The 26186-nt window shown below is 36.8% G+C and overlaps 4 protein-coding genes across 4 annotated transcripts; 2 read left to right on the plus strand and 2 right to left on the minus strand.

Annotated features, from left to right (window-relative positions):
* Nucleotides 1-321: 321 nt before the first annotated feature.
* LOC25498686 (uncharacterized) lies at nt 322-2303 on the plus strand. The gene is made up of 3 exons (XM_013593618.1): nt 322-945; nt 1309-2070; nt 2181-2303. Exons 1-3 carry the CDS (start codon nt 322-324, stop codon nt 2301-2303), a joined length of 1509 nt encoding a protein of 502 aa, XP_013449072.1.
* An 8369-nt stretch (nt 2304-10672) lies between these two features.
* LOC112416653 (Werner Syndrome-like exonuclease) lies at nt 10673-12359 on the plus strand. The gene is made up of 2 exons (XM_024770952.1): nt 10673-11258; nt 12193-12359. The coding sequence occupies exons 1-2, from the start codon at nt 10673-10675 to the stop codon at nt 12357-12359; spliced, it is 753 nt and encodes a 250-aa protein (XP_024626720.1).
* Nucleotides 12360-17510: 5151 nt separating this feature from the next.
* Nucleotides 17511-20956, minus strand: LOC120577058 (uncharacterized). The gene is made up of 3 exons (XM_039827964.1): nt 18445-20956; nt 17828-18222; nt 17511-17564 (listed from the first exon to the last, which is right to left on the minus strand). The coding sequence occupies exons 1-3, from the start codon at nt 20954-20956 to the stop codon at nt 17511-17513; spliced, it is 2961 nt and encodes a 986-aa protein (XP_039683898.1).
* Nucleotides 20957-21006: 50 nt separating this feature from the next.
* On the minus strand, nt 21007-24971 carry LOC120577059 (uncharacterized). Its single transcript, XM_039827965.1, has 2 exons — nt 21541-24971; nt 21007-21256 (listed from the first exon to the last, which is right to left on the minus strand). Exons 1-2 carry the CDS (start codon nt 24969-24971, stop codon nt 21007-21009), a joined length of 3681 nt encoding a protein of 1226 aa, XP_039683899.1.
* Between the last annotated feature and the right edge of the window lie 1215 nt (nt 24972-26186).

Below are 26186 nucleotides of genomic sequence, written 5' to 3' on the forward strand. Positions count from 1 at the left end.
GATCATCATTTGTTTGGGATACTGGCCTATTAATACTTGCATATAATTGGTCACATTATCACATATAAGTTTCGCACCTTAACAACGTTTATATATGTTCTCGTATTTTGACATAACTTCAATTGTAGGACACACGCAGAATTTCAATCGTTCTTTTGGTTGAAAATTAAAATCCATTGAACCTTATCGATTCCTCTCTCCAGCTTTATTAGTAATTGTTTTGAAACTTACAAAAAATAATTTGATGCGTTACAAATTTCTGTATAGCTTATATATACTACTATTTGTGAGAAGAAATTTCACGCTATCATTTATTTTATTATGGCTACAAAAATTTCACTGAGAATTCTGATCGATGAAGAGAAAAATAAGGTTTTATTTGCTCAAGCAGGGAAAGATTTCATGGACATAGTGTTAAGTTTCTTAACATTTCCCTTGGCTACAATTGCCAAGCTTGTCAACACGGAATCTAACATTGAGAAAGTAAGATTTGGAAGCATTAGCACCTTATATGAAAGTGTGGCCAATCTCGGAGAACAACAATTTTGGACACCTGCGTGTAAAAAAATGCTGCTTCAACCAAGGAACTCAATGGAAGAATATTGCCAAAATTTAAATCATAACATCCATGTTGCAGAGGACTTGAAGTTTTTAATATGCGATGATTGGCACTGTAGTCGCCAATCTAGTGGTGGCTTACTGACCACATTCTCAAATTTAAAATGCAGCTGCGGGAAGTTTCTGTCTCAAGCAATATCTCTTGCTGATAAACAAAAGATTGATAATGAAGGATTTGTTGCAGAAGCAGTGACTTTTAGTATTGCAGATGATTTAAGTGTGAAGCCTGATAGTTTTCAAAATTTTATCTGTCAACCCATGAATCTTCTTGGACTTGAAGACTTCAATTCTATTAAGTTTATGGATGTCAATCTCACTCGTGGCGAGGTATCTTTCTATTTTACAAAAAATGTCCTGTTATCAATATTTTGTTCAATGAAAATCTTGCTCATTCATTGTTGTTGTTTTTTTTTATTGAAATATTTTGCAATTATGTGTATACTATTTATTTATTTAAATGTTGTGAATTAGTATTTGACCTAACTAAAACTGCATGTTTTTTAAAAATTATATTTCAAATGTTTATGTAACCAACATCAATGGTACAATGTAAAGGTATCTTCTGAGGCCATCTTATATTTTTTTTAAACAAGTGGTGTATGTTGTTATTATAAACGCTGAATGTTTGAGAGCAGCTGTAGTTAAATTGTATCTTAATAATTCTAATTTGCTTATGTTTTTATTTTGCAGATACTGGATTTGTTGAAGTGCTCTTTAATCTCGGAATCCCCCTTGACCGACATGTTTTTGCTTAAGAAACCATCTTTTGAGAATATAAAACCTATCGGTGTATTGGATTTTCACATCGGTACTATTGAAGAAAATCAAGGAAAGAAAGTAGAAGTGAAACTAGTGCTGAGAAAATCCACTAACAAAATTTTATTTGCTTTCGGTGATGCTGATTTTACCGACTTCATTCTTAGTTTCTTAACATTTCCCTTGGGAGGAGTAGAACATATGTTAAAGGGAAACTCATGTGGATCAAGCATAGACAACTTATACAAGAGCATTCTTGAATTGGACAGTGACACATACTTGAAATCTTCTGATTTAAAAGATAAGCTGGTTAAACCTAAACTTGCCCACCAATTCAAACTCCGTAACCAGTTGTTCCCCTTTGATGAAATGCCTGATCCTAATATATTTTGTGTCACTAGACATAATAGGAGAAGAACTGGTTTCCATGCATATTTAACTGCTTTGGAAGATCCATATATTGATTCGAAAGCGTTATGTGTTCCATTGAAGTTTTTGGAGCCACAGTCATCAACTGGCGAAGCCTATGGTGATTGTGGTGGAAGAGGATTCATGAAGAGTCTAGCATTTTACATGGTGACTGATGACTTGGTTGTCACACCATGCACATCTGTTTCTGTCATTTCAATTTTGAGTAAATTGGGGATTCCTTCTTCTGATTTGGAGGAAAGAATAATTACCATTGGAAATAAAGAGGTAAAAGCATGATACTTTCACATTAATTATATTCATTATTTTAACAAACTTCATTACATAATGGTTCATTTTATTCCCTTTTTTTTTTTTCTTTTTTTTTTTTTTTGCAGGGTCTTAGCATTTTGAAAGCTTCCTTGACGTCGTCTTCTGCTCTGACAAATGGTCTTGCTCCATTTCTTAAAGTCAAGGTTGAGACACTTCTCAAAGTCAAGGATGAGAATATCTCAAACTAATTCACTTGTTACAATGCTGAATTGAGACGACTAAACAACATCAAAATCATGGAGCTTAATGTATAATGTGTTGTTTTTGAGTGTTCTATATTTTGTGTCTAGAAATGTTTAGTACTACTATATTTATGTTTAGTGTCTTGTGTTTATGATTCGGTATGTTTTGATTATCAAACAATGTCTATTGTTCCATGTTTTTGTCAATGTTATATTTTGTTCTAAAGTTCCATTTCACTGGCTTTACTAGTGACAAAAATTGATGATTTCAGCCATCAAGTGTTGTTTAGATTACCTGACACAAAATAGCAACACGGTTTGATTCAAGAAGGTTAATTTTTAGAATGCTTTAAACACAGTTAGGATCGAGAAGCTATATGTTTAACGGTGGAATGTTTCCAATGAACGTTTGTTTTATCACACATTTACTAACATGGGATGAATTTGCTTCCTCCTACAATAATAAAAGCCAAAAATATGGGATGAATCCTTGCCCTTTAGTAGGTGTTTCTTGCCCTCTCTTTTGTTGACGGGTAGCTCATCGGTGGCTTGGAGCGATGTCCTAAGATGCATCTCTTATCTGTGTTTTATGTTTTTTTTTTTCCTCTGTAAATGTTGTGCTCGAATGGTGATTTGTTCATTTAAGGGCATTCTGTATCTCTTATTAGATGACTGAGTAGGGTCTGCCATTGATGCGTTGGAATGGTAGTTTTTCCGGTTTTGACTTCCGAATTTAATACGAAATCAAAAACGCTTAATATGAATTCAATGTCTAATATTCTGCCATTGATGTGTCTAATGTTCTATGGTTTTGACTTCCAAATCTCATTTCAGTGGCTTTACTATGAATTCAATGTCTAATGTTCTATGTTTTTGTCAATGATATGTTTTTTTTTGGTCAAGTAGTCAACCAGATAGAGACTTACACTATAAATGTTGATAAGTTGAGAGTTTGAGATTTGGACCCCAACCTTGTATACCAATGTTTATGGACTATCACCTGTATAGCATAACATGCAGGATTACTTAACTATTGGAAGAATTTTGGATATCAAGTAGATTGGTTACTGTCCTTATTTTATATCAGTGACATGTTTTGTTCTGAAGTAGTTCCTCTGTCATTACGAAAGTGGAAGCAAAAATTGATTAATTCATCGTAACATAAATTAATACACAGTTAAATACAAGAAGGTAAAAGCTTTATGGTAGAATGTTTCCAATGAACATTCTATAATTTAGTCGTTCTATACATCTACACCTACAAACATGGATCAATTTTCTACCTCCTACAATTCTAAAAGAATAAATAATCATTGTAGTGATTTTATATGCAATAACATGCAGAAGCATTACCTTAACATAAATTAATACACGGTTAAATATAAGGTAAAGTTTTATGGAAGAACGTTTCCAATGAACATTTTATAGTTTAGTCGATACGTACACATCTACATATATTAACATGCATGAGATCAATTTGCTATCTCCTATAATAGTACAAGCTGAAACATAGTAGTGACTATATATGCAATAGGGTGTGGAAATCAAACCTTACAATAGGCAATTCTGTCACAATTCTAAGAATAAATCCGCCATGGATAAAGCTTCAAGCTTTTGGAGAAAGAAGAAAGTGATTCTTATTCATTGATTGTAAAACGGTTACAGGAATAGCTATATATAGAAGCTGAAACTTCTAACTAACTACATGCAACATAAATGAAATGTAAATGAAAGTGAAATTACAAAAGCTTAGATGAAACTTGCGCACTAAGTAACTTCTGTGTTATTTTCATTATGTATTTGCTTCTGCTTCTCTTCAATGCTTTCCTCTAATAACAATCACAAGTGAGTCACATCTATGAAGGATTACTTGAATGGCCAATCAACTGTGCTAGCATGAAAGACAAACTTTTCATTTATTGGAACAATGATATATACAAGTGATAAAGTTCACTGATTATTCCTAGGTCAGCATCATTTCTCCCTTATTTCATCTCCAAGCTGGGTGTGTATGTCTACCATTTTCAAGCCTACAGTCGTCTTTTACAAGGCTATCCACAAGTTTTTTTTTTCTTTTAAGGAAGTGTAGGATCCACAAGTCAAATTTAGTCCCTCTCCCTCTGTCCCTAAATATAAACAATTTTACGACTCTCTTTTGAGAATATTTTATGTCCCTCTTTATAAGACTAATTTACAATTCTCAACTACTTATTAAATATTCATTCCGTTTCAAAATATAAATCACAGTCAACTACTTCACGCATGCTAACACACAATTTTGATTGTTGATATCTTTAAGTATTTATAGTAAAAAATTATAAAAATATAATATTTCAAAAATGTTTATCGATACAAATCAAACATCTTTCATGCTAACATTTACTTTTATATATAAGTTAAAAAAATAGAGTCAAAATAAGTTATGTGAATAGTGTACATTGTAAAAATGTACTAACATGCATTTCGTAACGGAGCGAGTATTTCGTTACAAGATTAATTTTCTTTCACGAAAGAACAACAATAAATTATGATTTGGGAAAGGGTAATGCTTGATCCGACGAATTCCCACCACTGAAAAGCACAAATTGTTGTCCTCCGTTGATTTTTACGAGTACATAGCCATGATTTCCACCAAATCGTAACTTAATGATTTCTCATTTGATTAAAACAACTGTTGTTGTGTGCAAGTATGAGTTATATGTCCCACATCGGATAAAAGAGTAAAGGCTGAACACCTTATAAGTAAGCGGACCCATAAACCCATTGCCTTAAAGTTTTTGGTAAGAGTGTGGCGTCTCTCTTGCTTGTGCGGTTGTCTTAGCCTCGACGTGGACGGTCCCCCACAACTACATGGTTTATTTATACAAATATACATCAACAACAACCAAGCTTTATCCTACTAAGTGGGGTTGGCTACATGGATCAATGACGCCATAGTGTTCTATCATAAACCATATTTGGACCCAACTTGAATATGATGATTTACATCTGCTTCTATTTCTCCGTCATTTTGTACTATTGACCCGTGATATTTAAACCGTGTAAATTGGGGTATGATATGATCTCCAACCTTCATCTACAAGCTAGACCTACTTCTTCTTTTGCTGAAGTTACATTCCATATACTCCATCTTGATGCTACTCATGCAGAAACCATACGTTTCTAAGGCTTGCCTCCAGGTCTCTAGTCTCCCGTTTAAATCCTCCCTCGACTCACCAAGCAAGACTACGTCATTTGCAAAAAGCATACATCTCGGTGCTAACTCTTGGGCGTGTTCCGTCAGTACATCCAAAACTAAAATAAAAAGATAAGAACTTAGGGTTGACCCTTAGTGCGGTCCTATTGTTGTGGGAAAGTCTTCGGTATCCCCATCCGGCGTCCTCACCCTAGTCGAAGCTCCCTCATACACATCCTTGATAGCTTTAATTTAGGCAATCCTAACCCCTTTCTTCTCCAGGGCTTTCCACAAAATCTCTCTAGGTACTCTGTCATACACCGTCTCCAAATCAATGAAAACTAATTGTAACCCTTTTGTATCCGTCCGGTATCGCTCCATCACGCATCGCAGCAAGTAGATCGCTTCCATAGTCGACCTCCAGGGCGTAAAACCAAATTTGTTATCCGTAACTTGAGTCTCTTTTCTTAGTCTTCGTTGAATCACCCTTTCCCATAACTTCATGGTATGACTCATTAGCTAAATTCCCCTATAATTCACGCAATTCTGTATATATCCCTTGTTATTATAGATTGGAATGAAGGTGCTTATTCTCCACTCCTCTGACATTTTCTTCGTCCTCATAATCTCATTGAAAAGTTTTGTGAGCCACACAATTCCTCTATCGCCAAGACTTTTTTCACACTTCGATATGTATGTTGTTCGGCCCAACTGCCTTTCCATTAGTCATCCTTTTCATTGCTTCTTTCACCTCGTGCTACTGAATCCGACAATAATAGTTATAGGTTCGGTCCTCCTCTCTGTTATCTAACATGTTAAAGTCTGGTAAGATCTCATATCCTTCATTAAATAAGTTGTGGAAATACTTCGTCCATCTATCCTTAATATCTCTTTTTTGAACCAAAACTCTACCCTCTTCATCCTTAACACACTTCACTTGGTCCAGGTCTCTTGTTTTTCTTTCTCGTCCCTTCGCAAGCTTATATATAGATTGCTCTCCCTCCTTGGTACCTAAAGATTGGTATAATCCTTCAAATGATTGAATTCTCGCTACGCTCACCTCCTTCTTAGCCTCTTTCCTAACTATCTTATATTTATCCCAAGTTTTGGCATTTTTACACCGAGGCCAATCTTTAAAACAATCTCTTTTGACCTGGACTTTACTCAGAAAACTATCATTCTTATATAAATATTTGAAGAAAAAAATACTATATCAAATATTGGCATCCCATACATAAATATATACATGTTAATAATTTTATCATGAACATTTTTATTTATACAAATATTTGAAGATCTTTATTTTACTAGAAAAAATATATATAAAAAATTACATAGAAATGAAAGACAAATAGACAACGAGTTGCATTGTTAACCCTTTTTTAATGGTAAAATTATAATAATAATCAATGAATTAAACTTTTTTTTCACCCCTCACTCTTGGATACGCCGTCGCCACTCATCACTTACATTGTCAACCTTAGCTTACCTTTACATTGACAAATTATCCACCTACTACTACTTTTGCAAAAAAATTATAACATTTCCCTCCCTTTAATTCTCTATTTTCACTATATACTCCCAATTTATAAGTTGGTGGTACTATCGTTTATAGCGACAAAGGAAAAAAAAACCATGATTTTAAATAAATCATCTAACAATTGAACAATATATGTCATTGATTCATAAAAAATACAGTACACATATTTTTCATTGATTTGTAAAATAGGACGGAACAAATGTTTTATCTATAGGTAAGAAGAAAAACATGGGACATCGATTTTTAATTGATAAATATATAAGAAAATAAAAAAAAAAACTGAGGCAAATGTTTGTCATTAATACGAAGAAAAAAAACAAACATACAAAGATTTGTTAGTGATGAATGTAAGTTTTTTTTTTTTTTTTTTTTTTTTTTCAAAGGCTAAATTAAACAAGAAAAAAAACAGATAGCTAAGATCTCAAATAAAAAGTTCCACCAGCATCACTTTGAAGGAGAGAATCGAGATCCGCTTGTGGAGTATCATGGCGAAAGAGGTCAGAGGTCAACAAAGCATCAAACTTTTCCAGAAAGTCAGCACAATAATTTCCTTCACGAAGGGTGTGGTTAATTGTTTCATTAATCTGCTCCATTAACTGTATTATGTCTTGAATCAAAACAATGTAAGCATATAACTTTAGAAGGAGCCGATATGAAGTTGATACAAAGTAAGGAATGATAATAGCAGAAGAGGTCAACAATACATTTTTCTTTGGCCAGCAAGAGGCCTTGGCAGATGGCATACACCTCGGCATAAAGAATATCAGAAGTATAATGGATATATCTAGAAAAACCTGACAAGTAAAAGCCTTGATCTTTTCTTAATAATGACTTTAGAATGGTTGTTGTTGGTTCCACTTGACCAGATTAATATTATCATCCATAGAGTTGTTTGTGATCAAAGAGTAAGAGGCTTTGAATGTGTTGACCATACCTTGGATGTTGAAGGAAAGTTGAATAACATACCAGTTATCATTGCCCAAGCACGTCATGTTTCTATTCCTCCAAACCCACCATACAGTTGTTGTAAAGAGGAAAGAGAGAAGACCCATCAAGCCATTCTTGAGCAAATCATGAGTAACATTATATGTTAAAAACTTTAATTTATTGAAACCGAGCGGCTGTCAAATGTGTCTAGAGTGATTACAATCCCGCACACAATGGAGAAAAGTTTCATCAATGGGTCAACACTGAGAGCAAACTAGAGAGTAGGCAATGTTTCTATGGTTGAGCAAGGATAGTGTAGGCATCAAGTTGTGGCAAGCCAAATCCAAGACCAAGAAGAAGGAGGATTAAAGGAAATTACCAGATCCATGTGAGAGAGCAGCCAAGAGTATCCGCTCTTAGTTGTGTAGATGCCATTTTTGTTGTTGAACCAGATGAATGCATCTTCAAGGGAAGCATTGCATTTGAGATTCATACTTTATATGGTGTCTAATGCAAATGGAGGAAGTTGAGTGTAAAGGACATTTATACGTGGGTTGCTTGAGGATATTACATCTTTAACCGTCAAATGAAGATCATGAATGTCAATGTATTGTGTAAGGGTCCCTATAAATCCAAGATAACTTAAAGGACAAGACCATAAATAAGAAGTTACCGACCCGACATGCCAGGAATAGACATCTTTGAGGACGTCTCTTGCGTAAAGGATATATGAGCAAAAAAGAGAGTCACTAGAGTGAGATGGAGAATGGAGGATATTCGTACTAGTGACATACCTGTCTAAGAGAATCTCAACCCATAAGTTTTTTGAAGACTGAATCAGATCCCTAATAAGTTGCCCAATAAGCAAACGTTGGTATATCTCTTGCAGTTCTGATGTCAAGACCGCCATAATGCTTATGCCAAGTGACTTTTTTCCAACCTACCAGATGAACACATTTGTTATTATTATCTCTCCAAATGAAATTGCAGGTTGTTTCGTCGATAAGATATCACAAATACTCTGAGGAAGCCTAATAACCTGCATAAATGTAAGTTGACATTACTACTATTTTTATTTTTTATTTTCCAAACATATTCAAAATTTATATAACTTGATAATATTATCTTTTAAACTGACTGAAATAAATCATCTAACACGTGAACAATATATGTCAATGTTAGAGAGAATGTTCAAAATAAAGTGTCGATAGTACTACTCTTATTTTTTATTTTTTTTAACTTTCCAAACACATTAACCATTTCTAAGTTAATAATATTATTATTTTGTTTATTCTCTCAAAAAGAAAATTATTATTTTGTTTATATAAGTTAATATTATTATTTTGTTTATAGTTGCATTGAACTTCATTCAATCAGATGCTCCTTTTAAGAAAATATTGGTCGTAGAAAAATAGCAAGAGTCGCACAGTATGTATGGGTTGGGTTTGGGAAATTGGAATTTTCCCCTTCCTGAACATTTGAGTAAATAGTCAATTTCCCCTCTGAAATTGTAAGTTTCATCAATTACCCCCCTGAAATTAACAAAACTTCAATTACCTCCTGAAATTTCACAACGTTAGTCAATTTACCCCCTCCGTCAAATTTTTCTGTTAGTGAACATGACATTTTGCAAATACCCCCCCGAAGTTTTGCACTTATGTGCCAAATGCCCCCCAAACTTAAAAAATTATATTATTTTTTTTCTTAAAAACAAACAATTAATAGTTAAATATTAAAACTAACTATTAATTTTGGAATTTGGGAAAACTACATGCATATATACATCAAAATAGGCTCCAAAATGGGGAAAAATATGTACTTTTTAAAGTGACAATAATGGGATGATTTGTGGATTAATATTGGGGGTTGTGTAGTTTAAATGGTTTGAGCAAATTGTTGAAAGAGTTGGAGGAGTTAAAAGACTAAGATGGTGAAGGAGAAAATATAAATATAAATTTGCTACTTAATTTGTTTATAAACCTCTAAAAATAATAATTTGTGTATTAGAAATAACCATTATTGTCACTTTAAAAATACACATTTTTCCCTATTTTGATGTATATATGCATGTAGTTTTCCCAAATTCCAAAATTAATAGTTAGTTTTAATATTTAACTATTAATTGTTTGTTTTTAAGAAAAAAATAATATAATTTTTTAAGTTTGGGGGGCATTTTGCACATAAGTGCAAAACTTCAGGGGGGGTATTTGCAAAACGTTATGTTCAGTAACAGAAAAATTTGACGGAGGGGGTAAATTGACTAATGTTGTGAAATTTCAGGGGGGTAATTGAAGTTTTGTTAATTTCAGATGGGTAATTGATGAAACTTACAATTTCAGAGGGGAAATTGACTATTTACTACTCCAACCCAACGTTTAACGGTCAAGTTTTTTTTTTTTTTTGAAGGACGTTTAACGGTCAAGTTAATCGGCAAACACCTAATATCTACAGTATTTATTTTTTTGGTTACATCCACAGCTTTTATTTGATCCATAAATAAAAATTGATTATAATAAATGCAGTAAACCTTGGAAATAAGAGTTAAAAAATTGAAGCGTGAATAAAATTACAGTGTACACCTAATTTGATACTCCTACTCCCTACTATTTTCATTCTTACTCTATATAAAGGAATTGTTCTTCCGTTTCAATGTATTATTACACTCTTTAAACAGAAACAAAGAGTGTCATTATTAAATCGTTTTTCAGAAATAACCTTCTCTTCAAAGCCAAAATGTCCACTTACGAAAACTACAATGTTGTCTTCCACTCCGAAACCATTCACACAATGGTCACACATGATCCTTCCATGGTTGATTGCTGGCTTTCAACCCTCTCCCAAACTAGCCGCAGCCGCCGCTTCCTTGTCGGCCTTGATGTGGAGTGGCTCCCAAACAGACAACGCAATGTCGAAAACCCCGTCGCTGTTCTCCAACTCTGCATAAAGAAAAAATGCCTTGTTTTTCAAATTTTGCATGCTTCATTTGTTCCACAATCTCTTGTTGCATTTCTTGAGAACGAAGATAACACATTTGTTGGTGTTGGTGTCGAAGAGGATGTGGGTAAGCTTCTTAGAGACTACTCTTTGGTTGTTGCTAACTTTGTTGAACTTCGCAACCTTGCTGCTGAGAGATTTGGGGAACATATGAGATGTGGTGGACTCAAAGCATTGGCTTTAAGTGTTCTTGGGAAGGATCTTGAGAAACCAAGGAAGATTACTATGAGCAGGTGGAATAGTTTTAGGCTTACTCCTCAGCAAGTTCAGTATGCATGTATTGATGCTTTTGTTTCATTTGAGATTGGAAGGATTCTTAATGCTCGTAACTAGGGTTTGATTGGTTGGTTTCTCTTACTTCATTGATCTAGTTAATTTTATTTTTGGGGTGGTTTTCTCTGATGTTTTGTAGGTTTGTTCTATCTAAAGTGGAAATCTGGTGCATTGGTTTAGGATTGGTTTTCTTTGATGTTCTGTAGGTTTGTGCTGTCTAGAATGGAAATCTGGTGCATTGGTCTAGTATGTAATGCAACTTTGGAGTTTTTGATTTATGAATTATGAGTTTTTTCTCTTCACATAATAATTTGTGAATCTTTGTTATTTTTATTGAATTATGTTTGTATATGGGTTTGCCATGCGAGCTTGGATTTGATTAGGGAATGAGCAAGCAAAAAAATATTGAGGGTGAAGAGAAATTATGCAGCAAAAGATAAGCAACCTCACTTGATTATAATCGTATACAATTTGGTTTATTGACAAAATAAAAAATAATCATACTGCTAAAGTCCTGGTTGGGCACAACAACAAAAAGTCCTGTTCGATTTTATAAACAACAAAAGCGCAATATGTAGAGACAAAAGGATTCATTCATTTATTTATTTTTGAATAAAAAAGGTTCATTTATTTAAATTTGCTTTAAGTATCATTTATTATTAAAAAACAAAAAAACTACTGGTCAGGTTCTATGTGATGGTGGTGGTTAAAGCAGTACCTTAACAATGTCTTCGAATCGTTGATGAATAATGTTGGAGATGCTCAAGATCCAATCAATTATGTAACAAACTTTAACTTAATAAATATTTATTATCTAGTCGATATATATATCAAGCAAACCCATGTGAGAAATATTGGAAAGCGGTAAGACTATTCTTAAGTACTTAAGAAGAACTAAAGACCAATTCTTCATCTATGAAGATTCTGAACTAAAATTAAAAGGTTTCACTGATGCAAGTTTTGCACTGATAGTAAATCTATTTCAGATTATGTCCTTACCTTGAATGGTGGTGCAGTAAATTTGAAAAGTTCCAAACAAGCTATAGTAGCAGATTTGACTACAGAAGCCGACTATATAGCAGCAAGTGAGGCTGCTAAAGAGGCTGTTTGGATGAAAAAGTTATATTTATACTTGGGGTGGTCTATTCGTTAAAAGATTTTGTACCATTATTGTGTGACAATAATGGAGCGATTGCTCAAGCAAAGGAGCCAATATCACACCAGAAACCGAAACACATTCTTCGAAGATATTACTTGATCAGAGAGATTATTGAATGTATGGTGACGTCAAGATTGAAAAGTTGGATGGAAAAGAGAATGCAACATATCCATTCACCAAGGCACTTGGCATAAATGTCTTTGACAAACACAAGTGCAGAATAGGATTGAAATACATGATTGATTTACTTAGTTTTAGGCTTAAAATTTTAGACTTAATTTATCATCTTGTTTACTGTTTAGTAAAATAGTTAATTTGATAATGTCCTTGATTAAAATTATAGACTTGTTATCATAATAGATATTATGATAATGAGAAACATGTATTTTATTATTTTTTAATCTAAATTGTTATTGATCGTATGATTATTGTGAAAAGGGCACAATAATTTGGATAGATCAATATATATGTGATAGTCTTTATTGGATAAAGATTGATGTCTCATTTATTAAACTACATATATAGATGATGCATATAGTGATGTGATCAATGAACTAACTCAAGTGAGAATTTCTAATGGACGATATTACCTTACTGTAAATAGAAAAGTTCTCAAGAAAGAATATTATAAATAATTTTTTTTTGACCTGAGATTGTCATAATAATTAACATATTATTTATTATATTTTGATTCTGAACACCTAACACCTTAGGGTGCTAGTTGAAAGGATATTGGATACAATTAAATGCTTGTATAATTAATAACTAATCAAGATCCGTCAACTCTTGGTAATGACTTTGAACTCTATGATAAAATTAAAACTCTGAAATTGAATGAAAAATAAAGGTTTAATTGCATGTTTGGTCACTCGTGTTTATTTTAGGTTTCAAGTTGGTCCTTTATGTTTTAAAAGTTTTAATTGGTCACTTATGTTTTAAAGGTTTCAAGTTGGTCCAAATATTTACTCACGTTGAAATAAGTTAGTCCCTTCCGTTACTTGACCTTTTAAAGATTCAATTAACAATATGTGTGATATAATTTAACTTATTTAGAAAACCGGTTTCAAAACATTTTTTTAATTCTTTCGTTTTATTATATTCAATATTGTGCTCGTGATTTTCGGATATCAAACCATTAATTGATTTGAATCGTCAATCTTTGAACTCTCGATTTTTATTCGTGGGAAGGGAAAAAATGAGTAAAAACCCTCATCAAGACTTTGGATTCGGGGGTTGGTTACGCGAAGGGAAGGTGCTAGCACCCTAAGCGTCTACGGTATCCCGTAGGAACCTCTTACCTAATTTATCTTTGTGCTAAATTCATTGCTTATTTGAAATTTATTACCTAAAAAATCTAAGTGAAAGAATGGGGGAAGAAGAAGTATGTTTTTGGTTATTTTTACTTGATTTGGAAGGATAAAAATCCTATGCCTACATACCCTTAAAGAAAAGGGATCAAAACCAATGTAGTTCACCTAAAGAATTTCTTTGGTGGGTTAGGTTGATTTTAATTTTTGAAAATAGTTTTAAGAAGAGATAAGAGGCCTCAAGGCATGAGATAAAATAAGGTGAGGTTGGTCAAATTTTAATTACAAAGAAGTCAAGTCTATTATGAATATTAATTCAATTAAGCATTTGATTAAGAAAATAAAAAGGAAAACACTTGGGTTACAAACCAAGGTTTATTAAGAAAATATTTTGGGAGTTTTGCATATTTGATTTTTTTTTAGACTAACCTTAAAAACTAACGTAACGGAGCAAAAATAAAATAAGCGGTAAATAAAGCGGCATAGTGTCGGTGCGTGTGTTACTACACTATTACATACCCTCCTAGATACATTCTATGGTCTCAAGAGAAATATAATAAGAAATAAAAAAATGCGCAAAATAAATTACATCAATTTCCTAATTATACACACTAAAAAAAAATAAAAAATTAATGACAATAAAATGACAAGAAATTAAAATATGCATGAGATGATTCTAAATAAATAAAAAAATGGCAATTATAAAATAAAAACAGTAAATAAAAAATTAAAACAAACACAATATTTTTGTAAGTTTTTTAGATAATTTTCTTTTAGCAAAGGGGTGCAGAAAGCAAAAACAGAGGTGTAATTAATACAACTGTAGTGAAATTAAAAAGGAACAACTGGGCTTAAGCAGAAACGGGTCGTGGGCGGGTCGGTTAGACCCGCCCGGTTCGAGGTTATATAAATAGGGTGTAAGACCCATTTCTTTCACTTTCTTCATTCATTTCTCTCTCTTCACTTCTCTAATCTCACGTCTCCCTCTTCTCTGTTCTTCTTTTCATGAGTTTTCCGGCGCGGTGGCCGGTGGTGCACCACCGTGCCGGAGTTTTCAAAACCCTCCTTTTTCAAAAACAATTACATATTATTATATCCTTTTTCGCATAGGTGATAGATCCGGACTTAGATTTCAAAGAAAAGCAACAACACGTTCTAGATCTACATTCAAACAACACGAAAATAAAATACTACCTTTTTTTACCTCGGATTCCGATCTGCTTCTTCTCTAATCTTTGAATTCGCTTCTGTTCATCAAACTCGGTTCTGATACTTGTTGAAACGGAGCGATTGAACCTTTGTTTAAATCGGATCCGTTACTCTTATTGTTGTGGGTTCGGATTCGAGTTTGTAAGTGACGGATTCAAAAGAAAAGGTGATGTTTAAGTGCGAAACTTGATTTATTTGAGGTGCTTATGAACAGATTCGGTTTGAATAAAGTGTTGGTTGAAATCGGTTTGGATTTGAGTGTTTGATTTTGAAATTTTTTGAAAGAGAAAGAAAATTAGGGTTTGATGATTGCGGCTACTGATTGGTGATTCTGTGGTTTCTCGGTTTGCGGCTGTGGAAAATTGTCTGTCTTTTCTGTATTTTGCAGGTTTGCTTTTATAGCATTAGGGTTGGATTGAATAAGGAAATAACTTGCAGAAGTTACTACCGCGTTCCCAGATTTGGAAACAAAAAATTGACCCTGTGAAATTGGCTGAACACGAGGCGTACGGAGGAGAAATGAAAAAAGAAAAAAAAGGACCCTTGTTGGAATTTTAGGACTTATTAACTTTATTGGACAAAAACTGGAAAATAAACATTTATTAACTATTAAAAAAAAAGTAACTAACTTTAAAATTAAAAATAAAAGATGGAAATTAGATAATGAAATAAAACGAGAGGAAAGTGCCTGCAATCGGAGCAAAAAATGAGGTATTTTAAAATACCTCCCTGCCGAAATTTTCACTGAATCATGAGATCGGCTAGAGTCAAACGACACGCGTCCATGGGATCCTTGGTCAAAATTTAGGGTATGACAGATGCCCCTATTTAAGTTTCTCCGTCACAGGGATTTACAAATATCAACTTTAGAATCCATGGGTGGGAGAGACTTAAATATTAAGTACGCTAATTTTGACCAATTGAAATGCTAAGAATGCCATGCTCGTGACTGTAATAATATGAATACTTACGATGCACTTACGAATGCAAGGATAGTGAACACCTACTGACTGGGGGACATACAGATAAATATTATTGGGGAGGAAAACCATTTACCATTATGCGGAGAGAAAAATTGTCTATTACCCTTACTAAGGTAAAGGCCGACATACGGAAGAAAATACTGTCGATTACCTCAACACGGGTAACGACCAACTTACAAAAAGGAAATACCGTCAGTTACCTCAACACGGGTAACGACCGAAATACGAAAAATAAATACCGTCAGTTACCTCAACTCGGATAACGACCAACTTATGAAAAGGAAATACCGTCAGTTACCTCAACACGGGTAACGACCGAAATACGAAAAATGAATACCGTCAGTTACCTCAACTCGGATAACGACCAACTTATGAAAAGGAAATACCGTCAGTTACCCCAACTCGGGTAACGACCAACATACGATAAGAAAAGGAAATACCGTCAGTTACCTCAATTCGGATAACGACCAACTTACGAAAAGGAAAGGAAATACCGTCAGTTACCTCAACACGGGTAACGACCAACATACGAAAAATAAATACCGTCAGTTACCTCAACTCGGATAACGACCAACTTATGAAAAGGAAATACCGTCAGTTACCTCAACTCGGGTAACGACCAACATAATAAAAGTCAACTGCTACCAGTACGAGGATAGCTTACAAAAGTTACTGGGGAGCTAAACTGAATTGACACAAAGATTGCTCGGAGGGACCTGCCACTTGAAATAAGCTTTAACTGGTGACAACCTTGAATTAAACACATTGGGGAAGATACTTTTTACGGGACACACTGAAATAAGACACCTGGTAATAATGCAACCATACATGAATGATATTTGTATGCGTGCTATCTATGCATGAATGAATGAATATGTATGAGACACATATGACAATACAATGGCAAGATTTTTGAGGGGTGATTGGGCAGGTCCAGAACGGAAATGGCCCGGTACCATAGTACAAACAACCCAGTAATCTTCATCAGGGCACAACCCTTTAAGCAAAACACTGATGGGGCAATGAACCAATAGTCAGACCACTAGCCGAAGTCGCCATTTCTGGATTGAACTGGAGTACTTCCACAAGCTCATGCTTCAAATAGTCATTGCTTTTCCTTTGGTATACTTTGAAATCCCTAACTTTTGCCTGGACTGCCCTTTCGGGTTTTCAATCCACCGGGATGCTCTTTTTTGCCTAAGCCGCCCTTTCGGGTTTTCAACTTAGCGAGTTCATTTTTTTTCTTTTTTTTTTTTATATTTTTTTTAGCAATGACCATACCCGTGCTTTTGAATCGAACATTGACACATGTTTCTACGATACGTGAATTAAAGATAAAATGTTTGTCAATTTTGCTTTTTCCAAAAGAAAACATAAAGATTTTTTTTTTTTTTTTAAAAGGAATTTTCAAAGTTTTTACCTCAAGTATTAACAGTAAAAATGGAAGAGAACTTGCACATAGAATAAATAGGAACTTCAAATAAAAGGCACGGGCTCAAATTGATTTAAAATAAATGGTAACCAACCAAAGGTATGGCACCACAGATCACAAAGTTTGGAACATGGTAATTAATATGGGGAAGGTACATTGAACACAATAACCATCATACTTCCTACCAACTTTGGATTCCACTATTTCGATTGCTTCAATATCGAAGATCTTTTGACGGCTTAGGTGCCCCAAGTGAGTGATGCTTCATCTGATGCAGTTACTTGTCATAATCCTTAAATTTTGCATAGATCGCCCTTGCGGGTTTTCAATCTATCAGGATATATTTTTTTTTTTTTTTTTTTTTTTTTTTTTTTTTTTTGTCTCTAATTTTTGCCTGGACCGCCCTTTCGGGTTTTCAGTCCACCGAGACGCTCATTTTTGGTTTAGGCCGCCCTTTCGGGTTTTCAACCTACCGAGCTGTTCTTTTATAAACATTTAGACAAAGTATTTCTTGACTGCATCAGAATTCACAGGACGAGGTAAATCCTCTCCATCCATGGTTGTAAGAATTAAAGCACCACCAGAGAAAGCTCTCTTCACTACATAGGGACCTTCATAATTAGGTGTCCACTTGCCCCTAGGGTCTGGTTGAAAAGACTTGATACTCTTGACTACTAGGTCTCCTTCTTTAAATTCACGGGAACGAACCTTCTTATCAAATGCTTGTTTCATCCTTGTCTGATATAGTTGTCCGTGACACAAAGCAGCCATGCGCTTCTCCTCAATCAAATTCAACTGATCGTACCTATTCTGACACCATTCAGCCTCTGACAACTCAGCTTCCATCAAGACTCTCAAAGACGGGATTTCAACTTCTACAGGAAGTATCGCTTCCGTACCATACACCAAGGAAAAAGGGGTTGCCCCTGTTGAAGTACGCACTGAAGTACGGTAACCATACAAAGCATAGGGTAACATCTCATGCCAGTCCTTATAGGTGACCACCATCTTCTGCACAATTTTCTTGATATTCTTGTTTGCAGCTTCGACCGCACCATTCATCTGGGGTCTATAAGGAGAAGAGTTATGATGCTCAATCTTGAAATCATCACATAATTCCTTCATCATCTTATTGTTCAAATTCGTACCATTATCCGTGATAATCTTGTTAGGGACACCATAGCGACATATGATATTGTTCTTGATAAACCGGACCACCACCTGCTTGGTCACATTGGCATAAGAAGCCGCTTCAACCCACTTGGTGAAGTAGTCAATGGCCACTAGTATGAAACGATGTCCATTGGAAGCTTTTGGTTCGATCCGACCAATCATATCAATGCCCCACATAGAGAACGGCCACGGAGACGAGATAACGTTGAGCATAGACAGTGGTACATGAATCTTATCTGCATAAATCTGGCACTTGTGACATTTCTTGGCATAGTGATGGCAATCAGCATGCATTGTTATCCAGTAGTAGCCTGCCCTCAATGCTTTCTTAGCCATTGAATATCCACTAGAATGGGTCCCAAATGAGCCTTCATGTATCTCATGCATTAATAAATCTGCTTCTCGTCGGTCCACACATCGGAGCAAAACTGAATCAAAGTTCCTTTTGTACAAAACATCTCCACTTAGAAAGAAGTTACCAGACAATCTTCTTAAAGTTCTCTTATCTTTACGGGATGCCCCAGGAGGGTACTCTTGAGTTTGAAGAAACACCTTAATATCATGAAACCACGGCTTATCATCGAAAACTGCTTCGGCTGCAAACACATAAGCAGGCCTATCAAGGAATTTGACACTGATCAGCGGCACGTCATTGCCATGATTCACTTTGATCATTGAAGATAAAGTAGCTAGGGCATCTGCCATTTGATTCTCCTCCCGAGGAATGTGGTGCAGTTCCACCTTGTTGAAGAAAGTCAACAAACGTCTTGCATAGTCTCTGTAAGGTACCAAACCATCATGGTGAGTTTCCCATTTTCCTTTGATCTGGTTAATCACAAGAGCTGAATCTCCATATATGTCAATATTTTTGATCCTCAAGTCAATGGCTTCTTCAATACCCATGATGCAAGCTTCATATTCTGCAATGTTGTTCGTGCAATCAAACCGGAGTCTTGCAGTGAAAGGAATGTGAGTACCCTTTGGAGTAAGGATAACCGCCCCTATTCCATTACCATAGACATTAACGGCCCCATCAAATATCAAACCCCACTTAGAGTCTGGATCAGGACCTTCACCAAACAATGGTTCGTCACAATCTTTCATCTTCAAATACATGATCTCTTCATCTGGAAAATCAAACTTGATAGGCTGATAATCTTCAATTGGTTGATGAGCTAAATGGTCAGCAAGAATACTACCTTTGATGGCTTTCTGAGTGCGGTAGACAATGTCATACTCGGACAATAACATCTGCCAACGAGCAATTCTTCCTGTTAAAGCCGGCTTCTCAAAAATGTACTTGATCGGATCCATTTTGGATATCAACCAAGTAGTGTGATTAACCATATAGTGACGAAGACGCTTAGCAGCCCATGCCAAAGCGCAACAGGTTTTCTCAAGCATAGAATATCGGGACTCACAATCAGTAAACTTCTTACTCAAGTAGTAAATGGCGTGCTCTTTCTTTCCAGTCTCGTCTTGTTGACCCAACACACAGCCCATAGAATCTTCTAACACAGTCAAATACATGATCAAAGGCCTCCCTTCGACCGGAGGGACAAGAATCGGGGGTTCTAACAAATACCCTTTGATGCTGTCAAAAGCTTTCTGGCAATCTTCCGTCCAAACAATCCCTTGATCTTTACGGAGTAACTTGAATATCGGCCCACATGTGGCAGTCATATGAGAGATGAATCTGGAGATGTAGTTCAGTCTTCCTAGAAAACCTCTAACTTGTTTTTCTGTCTTTGGAGCAGGCATTTCCCTGATAGCTTTGACTTTGTCGGGATCCACTTCAATACCCTTCTGGCTGACAATAAAACCCAAGAGCTTGCCGGATCTAACACCGAAGGTACACTTGTTAGGATTCAAACGGAGTTTGTACTTTCTCAACCGTTGAAACATCTTCGACAAATACTCAACATGTTCTTCTTCAGTGCCTGATTTGACGATCATGTCATCCACATACACTTCAATCTCTTTATGTATCATATCATGGAATATTTTAGTCATGCCTCTCTGGTAAGTGGCACCAGCATTTATCAACCCAAACGGCATTACTAAGTAGCAGAACGCGCCCCAAGGCGTGATGAACGACGTCTTTTCTCTATCTTCTGGAGCCATCTTGATCTGGTTATACCCGGAGAATCCATCCATGAAGGAGAATACCTTGCATCTAGCAGTACTATCAACCAATACATCAATGTGAGGTAAAGGGAAATCATCCTTCGGACTAGCTTTGTTCAAATCCCGATAGTCAACACACATTCTGACCTTACCATCTTTCTTTGGAACGGGCACTATGTTGGCCAACCATTGAGGATATTCAGAGGTAATCAAGAAACCTGCATCAATTTGCTTTCGCACTTCCTCTTTGATCTTGAGAGCCATATCTGGATGAGATCTTCTTAACTTCTGCTTGACTGGAGGACACTCGGGCTTCAAAGGCAAACGGTGTTCCACAACATCATGGTCTAACCCCGGCATGTCTTTGTAGGACCATGCAAATATATCATCATACTCTCTGAGAAGCTCAATTATCTTTTTCTTGACAGACGCCTCCAACGACGCTCCAATCTTAATTTCTTTTTATCATCCTCAGTGCCCAGGTTGATTAACTCTATTTCTTCCTTGTGAGGCTGAAAGGCTTTTCTTTCTTGCTCTAACATCCATCGGAGCTCATCGGGAATCTCTTCATCCTCTTCTACCCAAGCTTCGTAAACTGGGAACTCAAAGTTGGAAGGCAGCATAGGGTCACTATGTTCAACGGGCTCATGTATGTTCAGTCTGCATATGATTCATGATTGATTTTTTAGCAAAAGAGTGAATGCAGACCTTTGAAATTGATTTTTTTTTTAAAAGAAAAAGAGAACAAGTTTTTTGGTTTTTTGTATTACCATTTTTCCAGAAAAAGCACTAAAATAAAATAACGGCCGTGACAGAAACGACAATTTTCATTAATACTGAAAATAAACTCAAAGCAAAAACAAACCCTACAAGATTTCACTTTCGTCTGAGGTAGGACGAAAGGAGTTTTCTTAAAAAAGCAACAAAAAAGACAAACACATTACTTAGAAAGAGGTATCGCAGAAGGGATGTCAACAGCAATCCAATTGCAGCAGTTTCCACCCGGAGTCACAAAGTCAGGTGCCACCTCTTCTGATTGATCTTCCAAGATTGCATTAGTTTCAGGTGGCGCATTAATGAATCCAGCACTGTGAAAAGTACCTCTAGTTGGGTCGAACATCACTTGATTATTGCCGGAGAAACCCAGACCTTCCCTGCGCTTGTTCTCAGGCAACTGTACTAACTTCCCCCAACCTTCTGCTTTTCCTTCTTGAATTACTCTCTGAGCATCCCTTAGAGAGGCCATGCATGTTTCACCTCTTGTAGTACCGCTTTCGACCGAAAGCCCTTGGAATGACGTTCCATCCGGACTTTCACCACCAATGAAGGAAAAAGACGACAAATGGCTAACCAAAAAAGCTGATTCCCCACTTACTGTAACAAGTTTTCCACGACTCACAAACTTTAACTTTTGATGAAGGGTGGATGTTACTGCCCCGGCTTCATGAATCCATGGTCTACCAAGTAAACAGCTATAGGAAGCTTGAATATCCATTATCTGGAATGTAACTTTAAACTCTTGGGGCCCAACAGTGATAGGTAAATCTACTTCTCCCCATACCGTCTTCCTGGATCCATCAAATGCCCTTACTGATACACAACTAGGCCTAATGAATCCATCTGAATATGTCAATTTATCAAAGGTCGTCTTTGCCATCACATTGAGGGAAGAACCGGTATCTATCAAGACATTGGACAAAGAATCTGTTTTGCACATAACAGAGATATGCAAGGCCATATTATGGTTCTTCCCCTCCACTGGGAGGTCTTCATCACTGAAACTCAGATTGTTGCATGCCGTCACATTTCCAACAATGCTCCCAAATTGACCCAAAGTCACATCATGGTCTACGTAGGCTTGATTCAACACTTTCATCAATGCATCCCTATGAGCATCAGAGCTTGTCAATAGTGACATGATAGAAATCTTTGATGGAGTCTGCAATAACTGATCCACTATCTTATAATCACTTTTCTTGATCAGCTTCAAAATCTCATCATTATCAGTTTCACCAGGTTGAACCATACTCTTACCCTTGCTAGGATCTGGTATTGGCACTGACTCTATCACCGGAGCTTTCTTCTTTGCTTGCACAACTGCCGGAAGGATGCGTCCACTTCTCAGAATTTGACTATTCTCTGCAATGTTACTCACGGAAGTTGAGGGACTCCAGGATATTTCTTTACCATTCTCTATGCTTGTAGGTTCATAATTATACGGCATGGCGTTTTGAGAGAAAAACGGCTTGGGTCTCGGCACACAAATTACCAGAGGAGCGACAGCTGGCTTGGAACTGTCCTTGAACACCGGAGTAACACCATCAATTGGTTTCGCACTATCCTTGAACACAGGGATTACAACACAGACACTCTTCTCTTCCCTTGTGACAACCAGCTCTTCCCGATCCATTAGCCCTTGCACATCATCTTGAACCTGCGCGCAACCGCGGGGATCCACAGAACATACCTCACAACTATTATGATTATGGCTAAACATAGCTGCCTCACACATCTTCACATGTAATGGAACCAACGGAGTTTTGATATCCTGAGAGCGAGTGACAAGACCCCCTTCTTGATAATCTTCAACCATGTTAACAGTAGGCCCATGGGGTGGCAGAGGATGGTCTGGAGCAGCAGGGTTCGGGTCAGTGAAGGATAAATCTTTGCTGTGAATCAACTTTTGAACTGCCTCTTTAAGGGGGTAACAGTGTTCAATGTCGTGTCCTGGTGCCCCTTGATGGAAGGCACAATTTCGATCAGCACGGAACCAAGGGGGTAAAGGGTTCTGCACACGAGGAGGTGGTAGGGTCTGAACAAGACCTCGGGCAAGCAAGGAAGGTAACAAGGCTTCATATGTCATGGGGATAGGGGGAAATTGGTTTCTTTGAGGGCGAGTATGTTGTTGTTGAGCTCGAGGGCGAGGCTGTTGTTGTTGAGGTGGTGGGGGATAGTATGGTTGTTGATAAAACGGTTGGGGTTGATAAGGTTGTGGTTGATATAGTGGTGGATAATATGGATGGGGTGCTTGAGGCCTTTGTAGTTGATAGTTTGGATTTTGTGGAGTTAGGGTAGGTGGTGGAATGTTAGCAACATAGGGGTAGCTAGGGTATATAGGCTGGGATCCGCCATGGGCCACCATACCAACCTCTTGAGCGTTCTTCTTTGAGGACCCATTTCCGAACTTCCTATTACCATTAGATGAACCACCTGAAGAAGCACCATCTTTACTCACACGTCCCTTACGGACCCAATCTTCAATGCGCACACCCATATCTACCATATCAGTAAACTTTTGTGAGGCACAACCAAGCATCTTCTCTGAGTAGAAAGGGCTCAGAGTCTCATAGAATAGATCGGACACTTCTCTTTCATCCAGAGGCGGACGGATTTGAGCAGACTTTTGAATGAAGCGTTGAGCGTATTCCTTGAAAGATTCCTTATCACCCTGAGTCATAGATTGCAGTTCTTTCCGGTTAGGTGCCAGATAAGAGTTATACTTGTACTGTTGGATGAAAGCATTGGCCAATTCCTCAAAGGTTGTGATGCCCTTCAAATTCATATACCATGTGTGTGCGGGACCAGTCAAACTGTCCTGGAAACAGTGAATAAGCAGAGGCTCATTATTCTTGTGAGCTACCATCTTCCTGACATATGTGACTAAGTGCATCTCAGGGCAAGTATCCCCTGTGTACTTTTCAAAGATCGGCATTTTAAACTTATGAGGTATCACCACATCCGGAACCAAGCAGAGGTCATTCACATTCTGACTGAACATTTCTTTACCACGGATAGTCTTTAACTCTTTGTGCACCGCCTCAAACCTTTCTTCCAAGTTTCCTACCCTATCATCACCAGCCACACTATTAGAGTGATAAACCTGTTCTTCTTCTTGATGAGCAGCATGAACGAGGGGTCCAGCATAGGTCATAGTGGCCTGAGGAAAAGGCTGGCCGGACTGATAAAACGGTGTTTGTTGATGTCCAAAAGGGAACTGCATTTCTGGTGCATTATGACGAACACCTTCATTATTTGCGAGTGCCATGCCCCACGGATAGCCTGGCGGCATATGATACTGAGGAGGAATAGAAGAACCAAGAGAGCCAGTAGGACGAAACCCTGAACTATACATATTTGTCATATCACCAGAGGAAAACTGATTCACCAAGGGCTGTGTAGTACTAATAGTTGCAGTAGAACCCGCAGGCTGAGAGACTTCAACATCTCCCTGAACAGTCTGAACAATTTTTGCTTGAGAGGCTTGTGCCTGTGCGGCCATCATGTCCATCATCATTGCAGTTATCTTTTCCATACCTTCTTTGAGGCTACTAACCTCCTCCCTAAGATCATTGTTCGTTTGTTCAGCAGCTGCCATTTTCTTCTTGATGTATGCTCGGGTATGATGAACACGGGTAGGTTTGTACTGAATACGCCGGGCCACCTTTGCTTTTCTCCTGAGGCAGAAATGAGGAAAGTATGAGACTTGGCTTTGACACTTTTTATGAATGCAATATGATGCATGATATGCTATATGCCAGAATATGCAATTTTTATATATATATTTTTTTATCGAAGGACCTATAGAAGCAATTTTGTAAACATATCAACCTAAACAATTCACTAAAAAACAAAGTTGATCACAAGATAATTCCCTTTCTAACAACAAAGCCAAGAGATAGACTTTAAAGTAAAACACAAATAATTCCCTTTTAACAAACTGAGTCAAGGGATAGACTCCAAAATACATAAAGAAAAACTAAGAAAAAGACATGAAAAACAAACTGAGACTCTCAAGCTCCTGAAGCGGACTAATCCTCAAAATCAGAATGTGGACCATCAAAGAGATCCATACGCTTCTTCTTTCGCCCGGGAATTCGATCAAGGGCGGCATCCTTCTCCTTGATTCTTTCATTCAGCTTGGCGATTATCACATCTTTCTGTCGGCTATCATAGGCTTCTTGCTCCAGCAAGCCCATTACAGTCTCATAATCCTTATCCTTCTTCTGACACTCCCTTTTCCACATATGTATCTCACGTTCCGCTTCGGCTAAACGCTCTTGGTACTCTTCCTTGGTTTGTGGGAGTAGAGGTAAAGGTATTTCTGGAACGGTCGAAGATAAGAATCTTGGCAAGGTATAAGGCATACCGAAAGCTGTAGCTCTATCAATCACCCACTGTGTATACGATTCATGTGCAAAGCTCTGTTTTCTTCCCAATTGGATTCCATCAAACTTACGAATAGAGTGCCAAGCTTGCACAAACCGCATCCTCAAATTTGTATGATCATTTTTGTTAAGATAAAACTCATTGGACAGAGAAAGACTGTCAGGTCTCCCCTTCATAGGGTATCCGTACTGACGCATAGCAAGAGTAGGGTTGTAAGTAATTCCTCCACACGTACCGATAAGGGGCACATTTTCAAACTCTCCACAACTGCCAATAATTCCTGCGGTGTTAGTACCCGCATGGACCCACACAATGTCAGCTGGAGTGAGAGGCATGATCCTCTCAGACCAAGAAGCTTTCCCGGAGTTCTCTTTGGAGAAGACAGACTTAGTTAAATGTGAAGCATACCATCTGTATAGCAGGG

The sequence above is a fragment of the Medicago truncatula genome, chromosome 7, assembly GCF_003473485.1.
Source record: "Medicago truncatula cultivar Jemalong A17 chromosome 7, MtrunA17r5.0-ANR, whole genome shotgun sequence".
NCBI classification, from domain to species: Eukaryota; Viridiplantae; Streptophyta; class Magnoliopsida; order Fabales; family Fabaceae; genus Medicago; species Medicago truncatula.